Raw genomic sequence first — 12855 nt, forward strand, 5'->3', positions numbered from 1 at the left:
AATAATATTACTATTCCTCACAAACTGAATATAATTTTGTTCGCTGGTTTCTTAAAACCGAGCATTCCACAAGTTAAATGTGTCTTAAAAAATCAGGTTTATTTATTTGTAAGTGCACCTATTTTAGAGAATTAAACTTGAAATGTCAGTTTGGTTTTTGTAAAAATTGCTCTTTCCCCACAGATTTTCAAACATTAGCAGCTATTGCTACTTGGGTCACTAGTGAAATCAACCCAACAAGCACTTGTTTTTCCCAGTCAGACAAAAGAAGTCTGTGTTGACATATATGGATACAGGTAAGTGCTCCTAAAAGATTTATGATACAACTTTAAAGTAGAAAATTAAAAAAAAACATTTCAATTAGTAAAAAATATTATAATATACAAATAGCATTAAAAATCATTTGTGAAAAAGGTAGTATAATTACCAAATTTCATACCCATCTCAATCCTCAGATTACTTCGCAAATAAACCTCTACAATTTTAACCAAGAGAAATGCTAGTTACCCAAAATAGAGCGATTGCTAAGTTTTCCCAAAGTTTAAACTATCAAAATTATCATTTTGACATCATTAGAAAGAAATTGAAGCATACAAGGAATAAACTATAGTTTCTTTTTATATCAAAATGTACTCTTGAAAATGTGTTTGGCACAGTGCTAAATCATATATAGTTAATACTAAAGATCGCAGGATACAATAAAACCCTGGAGTTAACTGTGTATACACCCTTTTATGGGAGAAAAATAAAGGTACCAATTATTCAGAAGTCAGTCAGCCTATACAAACTGTATAAACAATATTTTATGTCTTGCTTTGAAAACCACTGATAATAGTCAATTTTACATAAAGGACTGCAAAATAATATAAATGGATTTAAACATATCTTTACAATAAGAAATTCAAATGGAAACAGACAAGTAACAAAGAGAAGTAAAAAAATTTATTGCAGTATTCGTTCCACCAGATTGCCTGGGGATCCCTTTTCTTGTATTATTTCAGGGTGACCTAATACATCAAAATCTACATTTACAAAAACTCCTCCTGCAGATAGGTCATAGATACTGCATGCTTTTTTTTTTTCAACAGAATAAATTATATATCCAGGGGATTCTGCCATTTTACAGCCTGGAAAAAACAATGCTTCCCTGGAAACTGGGCTAAGCTAAAGAAAGCCATCCGCTGCTAGGTTAAACTCCAAGAACACTTTATTAAGAACATTAACAGACTAATTTCCAACATTCACTTGTTTATTTTATTAAACAGAAAGTTTTTTTTCAAGATATAAACAATTTTTGTTAAACTATAATACAGTGGGAGTAAAAATGAACTGAGAAGTTTCTGCTGCACAACAGCGAAGGAAGCTCCCACAAAAATGTTTACCAAACATTTCCTTCTTTTTTCCTGCGTCCCAGGTTCCATTCTTACTCTTCATAAAACTGATTTTTTTTTTTGCCAGAATGTTGATATTTCAAGTTTCTCTGCCTTTCATTTAAAATTCCTGTAATTTGGCTGCATGTACAAATTCATTAGCTGGAAGTCCCATCCTTGGCGGCATACAGCGATCGTAAAGTCTGAACAACTTTATTAGTCAGCTTATTAGCACTCGTTAGAGCAATTTTTTTGTAAATAATGTCTGACTCTTTAATAGTGTCTACCCAAGGCACCAGTTTGCGACCGTCACGGCGTTTAGCCTCAGTCCAGGAGCCACTGTAGGAGCCTGCCATCCACTGAACACTGAAGCCATTGCTGGTTTTCTGTACTACTCTTGCAATTTGTGGTCGATCTTTGTACTTTGGACAGCAAATAGCGATGACATCCATGACATCAACACTTTCATTCATCTGTGCTGCCAACTCTGTAGAGTCTGAATTTCGTTTTGACCTTCTCAATGACTAAAACATTGGGGGGGAAAAAAGACCAAGTGTTACACACGGAACTGTAGTGAAATTATTGCTTTTATTGCTTTTAATCCCTTGACGCCGGGAGTTGGGATTTCCCAGCATACTTCCATTGCCGGTAATGAGACGCACCGTGACCGCCAGCGCCAAGGGGTTAACACTTGTAAAACCACATACTCTTAATTTGTACCCGTCTTTACTCTTAGTGATATATAAAATATATATATGTATATATATATACACATAAATCATAAAGCTACATAAAAAACCTGGCAACAATAAAAAGGATGACACATACAATACATTGCAAAGGAAAATTAATAACCCTTTATAATTGGGTAAGTCTATTTTCCGTATTTTTTCTTTTTTATTGTCTTTTCTATTAAACTTTCTACAAAAGGATGTATAAATGGTTAAGTAGAGAATATCTATCTACAAAATGCTTTTTCTGGTAGATTACATTACTTTGTGTACATTTAGTATAATAGACTGACATGTATAAGCACATAAAAATCATTTTACGTAATACGCTGCGAAATACGTTGACTCCTCCTCCGCCTCACCCCTGAAGTGCCTCCTCCTCTATCCTCCCCATCACTTTCATCATCTTCTGTCTCAGCTGCATTGTTTTTAGGGCTGCCTCCTCCAAGCAGTGAGGTAATCGCTTTGTTCCGGGCATTTGTGCTGGCCGACACCTCCCCTTCTTCTTCTTCTTCATCAGGATCCAAATGTTCCATGAGGAGCTTGAACTATAAAAAAGAAGAATATTTCACAACTTCAGTCAGAATACTAAGGATCTAGTCCTGGCTAAGTACTGTTACATGATTAAGACAATTTGGCAATACTAATTCAAGCAAATTTTGGGAGCAACCCTCCTTCCTCATTTGATATTATATTTTTACCACCTAAAATACAGATATGATTATTGTTGGGAGGATGATTTTTTTAAAATGACTTATCCAAAATAAACATAGTTAAGATGCTCTGGAAGATATGAACATTTTATCTCTGGAGAGTTAAAATAATTTTACTATTTCAAAAACAGGATGCACACGGCATCTTTGTTTAAATAAGAATATGCTATTTTTAATGGGCTTTGTATTTGATTTCTTGTTTTACATAAGTTACATTATAAAGGATGATTTCAAGCTGAAAGTTAACCATTAGGACTCATTTAACATAGAAAGCTAATGAAATATTTTAAAGTGGTCTTTAAAAAGATATTTTATTATCAATTCTTAATGTCAAAGATTTCATGAACAAGCCACTGTATTTTATACTGTTTAAAAAGTAATATCATTAAAACCATATAATACTGCACACAATATTTGTGAAAAAAGGAATATATTTTGCAGTTTTATTACTCACATCTAGATATTGTTTAACTATACTCCTCTTCACGTCTTCTGTAATTTTGGAATTAGACATATCACTCCGCAGGAAGTCTAAGGTTTGTTTAGGATGAAAATGGATTCCTGTTTTCCGGTTTATCGCTTTATCATATACTTTTGCAGATTCAGATGGAGAATACTTCTGAATTTTACTGTTTTCAGGAAAAAAAACCCCAACATTTGAGATTTTTAAAATTTGAAGCACTGACATTTACACTGACCCATTCCACAATAAACCGAATTTCAACTTTAATAAAATGAAATGTGCCACTTGGAGAAGTATCTGAATTAAGTACATTTTATTAAAATTTTTAAGGCTTTAATATAACTTAATTCAAAGAGATTCTGAGATCACTTAATTTTTCAAAAAAAAAAACCAAACCAAACCAAAATTCTCTAGGAAGCCACCTTGCACATTTCAGAAATTAGGATGGGGTAAGAAAGTAATACTTATATCTAGAAACATAGTCTGCAGAAAGGCATGAATTTAATTTCCCAAAAGCCTGTGTGTTACAATGTACTGTATTTCTCAAAGAACCAAATAAGATATTAACATCTTATTCTATTTAAAGAACAGGGTCATCTATGAAATCAGGATGGTCATGTGAATAACGTAATACAGAAAAAGAAGCAGTCTTTGGGGCTTGAATATAATGAGATAGTATTTTGTACTCTAAGAAAGGACAAATATAAAGAATTAAGAAAAATGGGAAGACATATGAACTGAAGCAGACTGAAATGAGAGGAAGCAGGAGAAAAATATACATAACGCTACCGTAATTAAGCTAAAAAACACTACAAGGAAACAGAAATTGGAGTAATTATAAAGACCAGCATTGGCCTTGTAGAGTAGATGAAAAACACACCTTCATTCATTCTTTGAGATAGAGTAAGGAAGAACTAGGAAAACAGAGAAAGTAGAAATGGAAAACTGCTTACCCTTCTAGGAGTACTGATATTCCTCTGAATTTATAAGAATTTGCACATTTTCTAACTCTGTCTCAGAAGAGAGTCCAAAATTTATATAAAGTGAAGACCAATAGGATTTATATGAAGTTAGCTTGGAGGAAGACTATAGATATTCTTAGTGCACATCTACCGCTAAGGCCATGTACATAATGTTTTAAAGACAGCTAATAAAGAATTTAAGAGAGATCAGAAAGTTAGTAGCAACCTTTTATTGTGATTGTACCTTCCTACTCTCACTGCATGCAAAGGAATACTTGCAATGTGAAGAAGAGCACACAATCAAGGCTTAGTTCCTTATTCCTTAAAGTGTTTGAGTAAGAGCCTTCTGTCACGATTTCTTTCTCCTTACCTATCAGAGAATCCACAGAGGTTCTTTAAATGTTGTTTTAACATCAGAAGTAATAAAATACCCTGGGACACGTTGGCAAACTCAATTAAAGGACTTGAATTGTCAGGTAAACATTTCATCACAGCATTTATGTCATCTTCTTCATCTGAATCCGAATCCGAGTCAACTCGTTTACGTGACTTTCGAGGTTTGGAAACCTCTTCTTCACTGTCACTTCCAGATGCACTTTCCCGGTTTGGTGAAGGTTTCTTCTCTTTCCTCTTATCTTTCACCATAGACTGAAAGAAAGAAGAAATCGGCTCATCTCAGAACTGAGAAGATAAATATGGGCCTCATCTGACAGGATATAATAGTCCCTAACATTCTTCTATAACTCAGGTTTCTGTACATCAAATCCTATTTCATTATAAAAATGAAGATGCATACTCCTAGAAAAAAACTAGCCTCAAAACAAAATAAAATCGCAGGGCAAGAGATTTTTTGAAGTCACTTATTTTCTCTGAAGATATAACAAAAATCTGAAAATAAATGACAAAATTTCAATTCAATATTTAGAATTATTGTTTTGTATAATGTCTTATGGGATCTAAAAGAAAAAAATCATTACAGTAATTAATGTAAGCTGAACTTGACAAAAAAGTCACCTAATTTTAATCAGCTCTTCCCCTTTTCAAGAATCCTTCAATAGTATAACATACAACTTTGATCAGATCCTGATGAAATCATCAAGCTTATATAAACAGGTTGGCCTAAGCTAAAAAGGAAGACAGAAATACAACACGTAATTTTACTGAATTAAAGCCTTGGAGTAGATGAAGGTTGCAGAAAATGAATCTACAAATACATGCAATAGTAAGTGAACAAGGGAGCATATATACTATAAAATATGGTCAAAGGATTTGGAGAATTCTTTAAAGTTAGATCTCCCTGACTTAGAAATTTGGTTAATTTAAAATCTGTATACACTAAACTTTTACCCAAGGAGAAAATACCATTGGTATCTTTCAATTAAGTATTTATTCAATGACAAACTTTGTTCTCAGTTCAACAGCAGGAACTTTCACAATTAAACTACAAGACCAAAAAGAATATACATTATCCATTAACAGGACTCTACAACAGTGCTAATATCAATAGGTAAGTTTTAGACACTGGTGAATGGTGATTTCATTGTATGTACAAAAAGCCTTTACAACACCCAAGGTCAGTGCTTAAAGTAAGAGAAAAGAAGTGGCATTTAGCTCACTTTCTCCCATTCAAGGACTGCCAAGAGTTTCATGTGGACTTAAGAGTTTATACATCTGTCAAAGAAATAAAAATAAACACTGAGAAGCAAAACAGTGAAAATACCATGCTTTTATTTTGACAGATGCACTAAGGGTTCCCATGTGTAACTTACCTCCTTAAATGACTGTAGGAGATTACTGCCAGAAACGGAGAGGGTAATATCTATATGATGCATTATAAACAATGGTTCTTCCTGTGTCTGGTAAGGGAAACAGGCTAGATTGTCTGCTATATACAAGAGCATATTCACTTCTGTTTTCTGTAAGTTAAAAAAGATCAAAATATTTAAAAATTTGTATATTCATATTCTCAACATGAAATGCAAAAAAACAGGTGTCAATGCCTAGTGCATTGTCTTCTCATCTAAATAAAAAAGAAACTTTTCCTTCCACCCTTGCACCAAACATGAGCTGGGTTCATAAATTTTTCTTTTCCCATCATGTAGTTTCTCATCTGAAAAGGACAGTTTGTCTTCCTGTGGAAAGGGATAAGCTTGGAAACAGCACTCAGGAAGCCTCAGTAGCCCACCAGGGTTCGACCAGCCTTTCTCCCTTTAGTCTCCCTTCTGCCCTCTCTCCTCAGCGTCCAAGCTGCTGATCTCTCTAAATGCTGACCTCACTTCCTGGTCCCACCACATCCCAGCTCATCTTCCTTCACTGTCTGTACCTGCCCCGCAACTTGGCATTTTGCATCCCTCCTTCAATCTCTCTCTGTCAGTTTTAAATATCACAGAATTTCAGAGTTGAAAAAACCTATGGAGCCAATGAATCCAGCCATACCTGAGAAGGAATCCCAACTCTAATAAAGAGTGATTATTAAATTCATTGGTAAGCATTCTACCCTAAGATAAACTACACTTTAGTTATACTAAATTTTCATACTTTAATTTTGAATGAATCATGTTCCTTTTCAGGGTAATCTTTTAATTTGCAAATATTTAGAAAAATTAAGAATGCAGACATTAAATATTTTCATTGTATACCAGAAGGTAAAATTTAACACTATAGAACATTTAATTAAGAAAAAGCTTTTCATGCTTACTGCTGTGTCATCAAAGAGATTGAGTAAAGCAATTAGAAAGGCTCGTCTGTGTTGGCGATTTCCTCGGATCATGGAGTAAAGATGCGAACACAAAGCACTAGAGGATTCGTCTTGTCTGAAACCCCTTACGGCATCTTTTGGGGATGTGTTGATTGCTTGTTGAACTTGGTAAGACATCTTCATGCCAGCCACAGCTTTCATCTGAAATCATAAAATCTTCATTTTTATCATTGAAATTTTAAAAAAAGAAAACAAAAATAAAAGGGTACTATATCCTGAAATACATTTTGAGTCTTACTTCATCATCTGGTTCTTATTTCATAGTAAGAGCACCTTAGAAGAGAATTTTGTAAAATGTTGATTTGTAGTTCTCAATTTTAAGTGAAAACTATCTTACTAGATACTAATATCCATTTTTTAAAAATCCAAGACTACTTCCAATTATAAAACAACTGAAAATTAGATCATAGTATTTTAGATCTCTAAGTGACTTTGGATGCATAATTTGACGTCCTAATTTTAGAGATCAGGCCCAGGGAGGTCAACAGATTTGCTGAAACTCACAGAGCTAATAAGTAGGAGAACTCTTGTTTTCTGATTTAATGCTCTTTCTACTATCATACAAAGCCTTCATATCAAAAGGAGGAATTAAAAATTCTACTAAGAAACCATACATTCTTTTTAAAAAGCATAGTTGCTCAGTCTGATAATCCTTCCATACAACATTAAAAAAAAATTAATTTGGTCAGGAGAATGATTTCAGTACATAACACTTTAAGTTTTCATTTGCCAAACTCACTGAGTAACAACCATTCTGCACTAGTTCTTATTACAACATATTTTGCATAGGTAAATATATATAGAATTCCCCCTGCCTTGTTAGATTTTAAGTTCCATAAAAACAGGAATCATGTTCTACCTTTTATTTTATTTGGGGGTTTAGTATGGTGTTTTGCACAAAGTAGTTGCTTAAGGCTGCTGAATGAAGGCACACAAGTAGTATCAGTATTTAGCAACTGCTATTTGAAATTATTTATCATTAAGGCTCATATAATTCTGAAGTCCAACTAATAATTTTAAAAGATTGAGAAAATCTGTATTTTTAAGATATGAATAAACTAATAGTACTGATTATAGTAAAGGTTTATGGAGGCAGAGCTTAAACTAGAATTCAGATCTCTCGATTTCCTTATCCCATTCTTCCTTCTGTATCATTCTGCTAATCTTACTCCATTATAATAATTTATTTTAAATTAGAACTTTATTTTAGAAATAAACTTGGTACACACGGATTAAAGAGTCACACACTTAGAAAAATACATGTTAAAGACACATTAAAATTTTTTTAACGAATTGAAAAGAACTGATAAATATTGCGGGGTATTCAAAATTAAAACCAAGGAAAAACAAATTAAATTTAAATTATACATGTTTCAAGTACATACGTGAATGAATCCAGCATATTTTTTGTCTATTTCCACAAGCTGCTGGTCAGCTTTATTCCGCATGGCAGGCTCAGGGTCTGTGCCCATAGCAATTAAATATGGCACACACTAGAAATGAAATAAAGGGTATTTAAGTCAATGAGGTACTGCAAACTACCTGAAAGCTAGTTCAGCTAAAATCTTAGGAAAATTTAAGAATTATTTTGACTAAGTCATTTACATGAATTATAGCTTGATAAGTTCCTTATGGCCAAAAAATGCTTTCGTAACTAGCATTTACCCAAGGATTCTGACCTCTTTCATAAAGCGTTAGTTTGTTCTCAGGTGTAATCTACAGAAGAAAGTGTCAGACCACAGGCAAAGACCAGATTGAGGAGCCACTCTGAAATCTCATTGGTCAGTTATGAAGTCACATGAAAGGTTTAGTATTAATTATGCCATGCAGTGAATCCCTACAAGAGACTAGTAAATTTAAGACTTCGATAGCTAAAAACAAAATTGTTCTCTTATCCTTACGGTTTAGATAGGGTTCTGAAGTGATTAGACCCCTAAAGCACTCTTTCGGTCAAATGAGTTGACTAAGCATGAAGAGATATTACAGAAGGGACTTCTATATACTTTCCCTATACAATATAGTAGAGAAATATTTAATTCTGAAGACATTAAATAAAGTCAAACATCTGAAAGGAAAACTATGCTACTGTCTTATTCAGTGCTTTAAAATGCTGGATGAACTGACACAAAGTTCAATTTTATATTGTGTACGTTAACATCTTCATAGCTTTTTTATGAAAGAAAGGATCTGAACTGTAATTTTATCAATGTTAGCAACACCTGTTGGGTAGAAACTAGCTCTTCTGTAACTTATAGTTTCAGAGAGTGCTTGTGGCATTGAGAGATTTTGTGATTTGAAGGTCATGAATGTAGGTCTTCCTGATCCAAAGGATGATGCTTCTCATGATCACATATTTTACTGGGTATAAAAAATCCTCTAGAGATTAAAATAAAATATAATAAATAATGATTCACATTTATACATCATGTGATCCTATATAATTTTACATGTAATCCATATCAAAAGATTCAAGACAATGCTCAGGGTTCATAATGTGGAAAGGATGGAATGTATCAGGAGAAACTTTGTTGCACTGATATTTATTTCAAAGTAAATAGTATTATAATGAGGGTTACAGTGCATAAAGAATACACTGGTTATAATCAGTCTTGAGGTTGCAGTAAGACAGGAGTCAATATGGTACTCCTCACCCAAAGGGTACACAAGTTCTACAGAGGCAACGATTTCAGAAATAAAACTTATAATGATAGACCTATTATTTCTCACTCTTTCCATTTTCTTCCCACCCACCACCCCCTTAATTCAATACCCAAAGCTTTTAACAATTTTAAATTGGGAGGAGTTCTCAAAGTTACGTTTTCATCAATAATCTTGGAAGTAGAAAAAAAATTTTTGTATGTCCATGTATGAAACTCAATAAATCAGTTATACACAACAATGTCCCAATCATCTGAAGGTCAAACTTCTGGCAACTTATACCATAACAGTACTCCCAAGATAATTAAATAGCCACCAAAAGAAAAAATCACATGCACTTCCCATAGGAAAGGCCTTGGGGTTTTCAATCACATAATTCTACCAAGACTGGTGATTTGGCCTCTGTGCTCATAGGAAGATGGTCTGAGAGAATCAAAAAATAAGAAAGCAACGAAGGGGTTGGGGGAGTGTATGTATGGAGACATGTAATTTATAGGTTATTTATATTTCTGAATATTCACTTATCATTTATATACTTATATGTTATATAGGTTTATTATATATACACAAATATTGACACATACATATATAAACACATATATATTATAGCTTTGTATTTACCTATACACATATCCTAGATACAAAAGCAGTCTAAGTTCATTAAGTATAGAGGTAAGCACTTCTATAATATTAAGTATTACAATACTTAATTACTTCCACAATATTATTTATTAGAATGCAGTTCATAATTATGGACTTCAGATAATTAAGAAAGGGTTATATTATATTTTCTATTTAATTATATTTAAAGAGGCAGAAGTATACAACATGCTGTAGACATACTTCAATTAAAAATGATTAAAATAAAATGTTCTAGCCATTTGAAAGGGTAAACTAGTTATGGAAAAAAAAATGACTAAAAAGAAATGTTGCTACGTCAAAGTGTTTCACAGGCATATTTTCTGCATATGGTTTCCCTATTCAGTGTCCACTATCTGCCAGGCACTTTGCTAAGTGCTGGGGATACAGAAAGAGGTAAAAAAGCCTCTCTCTTTACGGAGCTTGTAATCGAATGGGGGAGATAAGAAGTAAATACGTAAAAGTAAAGCTATATACATGAAATAATGAGGGAAGCCACTAGAATTAAAAGAGGTTAGAAAAGGCTTCCCATACAAGATGAGATTTCAGTTGGGACTTGAAAGGAAGTCAGGGAAGCCTGTAGGTTGAGATGAGGAAAGAGCATTCTAGGCATGGGAGACATCTAGAGAAAATGCAAGGAGCTGAGGGATGCTAAGTATTACTCATGAAAGGGCAAGAAAGCCAGTGTCAGTGGATTGACACTGGGAATAAGGTATAACGCAGTGAAGGCCAAACGGAGGATTTTATTTTTAATCATGGGGGTGAATAGGGAAGTGTCATGGTGGGGTCTGCATGTTAGGAAACTTACTTTGGCAGCTTAATGGAGGATGGATTGGAATGGTGAGAGGGTTGAAACAGGCATACACACCCGAGGCTATCACAACAGCGTAAACATGAAATGATGAGGGCAAATACAAAGGTGGGGTTAGTATCTGAAAAACTGACAGACTAAACACAAATATAAGGAGTTGAGGATGACATCTAGGTTTTAAGTCTGAGGGAATGGGAGGATAGTGCCACTCTCAATAGTAATGAGGGAAGGAGGAGTTGGGAGGAAAGATAATGATTTATTTTGGACATGTTGAGTTTAACATGTCTACAGGAAATCCAGTATGAAATGCCTGCAAGGCAGATGAACTTGTGAGACTGAAGGACAGCAGAGAGGTTGGAGCAAGATAGGTAAATTGGAGAATCATCTACATAGAGATGGTAAATTCACAGGAAGTGGTTGAGATCACCAAGTGAAGTAGTAAAGGGGCAGAAGAGAGGAGGTCTCAGGACAGAACCCTGTGGGACACCAACGTTAGAGACTGCTACTAAGGAAGGAGAACCAGACGAAAGTGGTGTCCTGAAAACCATGAGAAAAGTGAGTATGAAGGAAAAGAGGGTCATCAGCAGTGTCAAAGGCTGCAGACAGGCTGAGGAAAGGCCTTTGGACTGGGCAAATAAGAAATCATGGTAACTTTGGAGAGAGGTGTTTCAGCAGAATGATGAAATTGGGAGCTACTCTGTAAGGGGTTAAGAAGAAAGTAAGAGGCAAAAGAGAGAAAAAGTATGTGTGCCTATTGTAGATGGCTTTTTAAAGAAGTTTACTCACAGACGGCAAAAAAGATATAAAGTTTTATGGCAGGAATGGAAGGATCAAGTGAGGGGTTTTTTTGGGATGGAGGAGACATGGGCATGTTTGTAGGCAGTAGGTAAGGAGCCAGTAGACAGGGAGAGACTAAAAAGAAGTGAGGATGACAGAGCAGATAAACTTTTGGAGGACAAGGGATAGTGTGGGATTGCTTAAGCAGGTAGAGGTACTTGCCATCGTAATTATAAAAGGCACCTGAGTGATAGGTGAGGGAGAGAAGAGGGAGCTTATGGAAAATGGCCTCAATTTCTTCTGTAAAATATAAGACAAACTGGGGGGAAAGGGGAAACAGAGCCAAGATGGCAGAGTAACAGCATGGACTTTCTACAGAACTTCTGCCAAGTCGAGCCAATACCTGTAAAAAATGGCTCTAAACAAATTCTGGACCTGCAGAACCCACAGAATAACAGAGTGAGGCAAACCTTCAGCCAAAGACAGCCTGGAAGGTCGCTGGGAAGTGTCTGTTGCGCCACGCGGGGGGAAGGGCAGTCTAGCGTGGGCCATGACAGCACAGACAGGACCTGAGCAGGACTTGGGGGGACTGAATCTCTCACACCTGTGGTGGTTTCCAGACTTCATGACCCCAAAACACTGCGGATAAATTGGAAGGTCAGTGGGAAAAGCCTGTGGGACCAGTGTGGGAGAGTTTGTTGGTCCAGCCCCAGGGAGGCTGAAGCAGGGAAGGGGAGGAGGAACCTGCAGCAGCCACAGCAGCAGCAGAGATAGAGACCCCGACTGTTTCTGGAGCTCTAGGCCCACAGATAGTGGGGGGATCAAGCGGCTGACAGTACACCTCTCACGCCCACTGGAAGCAGAGATCTATCTTGACAAAGAGCTCAAAAGTCATTAAATGGCTGGGGAAATGAGCAAAAATCGGAAAAAGAATCAGACTCTAGAATCTTCCTTTGGTGACAAATAAGACCAA

At 35.2% G+C, this 12855-nt stretch overlaps 1 protein-coding gene across 3 annotated transcripts in view; it reads right to left on the reverse strand.

The window, feature by feature from the left end:
* Positions 1–920: 920 nt before the first annotated feature.
* NIPBL (NIPBL cohesin loading factor) overlaps positions 921–12855 on the reverse strand; it is a 271821-nt gene continuing 259886 nt past the window's right edge. For 2 of the 3 annotated variants that reach the window (XM_072605795.1, XM_072605796.1), the window contains 7 exons: positions 8383–8490; positions 6938–7138; positions 6009–6155; positions 4610–4887; positions 3269–3443; positions 2464–2649; positions 921–1894 (listed from right to left, as the gene is read on the reverse strand). In XM_072605795.1, the coding sequence (XP_072461896.1) occupies positions 1529–1894; positions 2464–2649; positions 3269–3443; positions 4610–4887; positions 6009–6155; positions 6938–7138; positions 8383–8490 (1461 nt within the window). In that variant the 3' untranslated portion in view covers positions 921–1528. Of the gene's footprint in view, positions 1895–2422; positions 2650–3268; positions 3444–4609; positions 4888–6008; positions 6156–6937; positions 7139–8382; positions 8491–12855 lie in introns of all 3 variants that reach the window. The other variant, XM_072605797.1, reaches the window with a different exon arrangement.

Source organism: Notamacropus eugenii, chromosome 4, assembly GCF_028372415.1.
Source record: "Notamacropus eugenii isolate mMacEug1 chromosome 4, mMacEug1.pri_v2, whole genome shotgun sequence".
Taxonomy (NCBI): Eukaryota; Metazoa; Chordata; class Mammalia; order Diprotodontia; family Macropodidae; genus Notamacropus; species Notamacropus eugenii.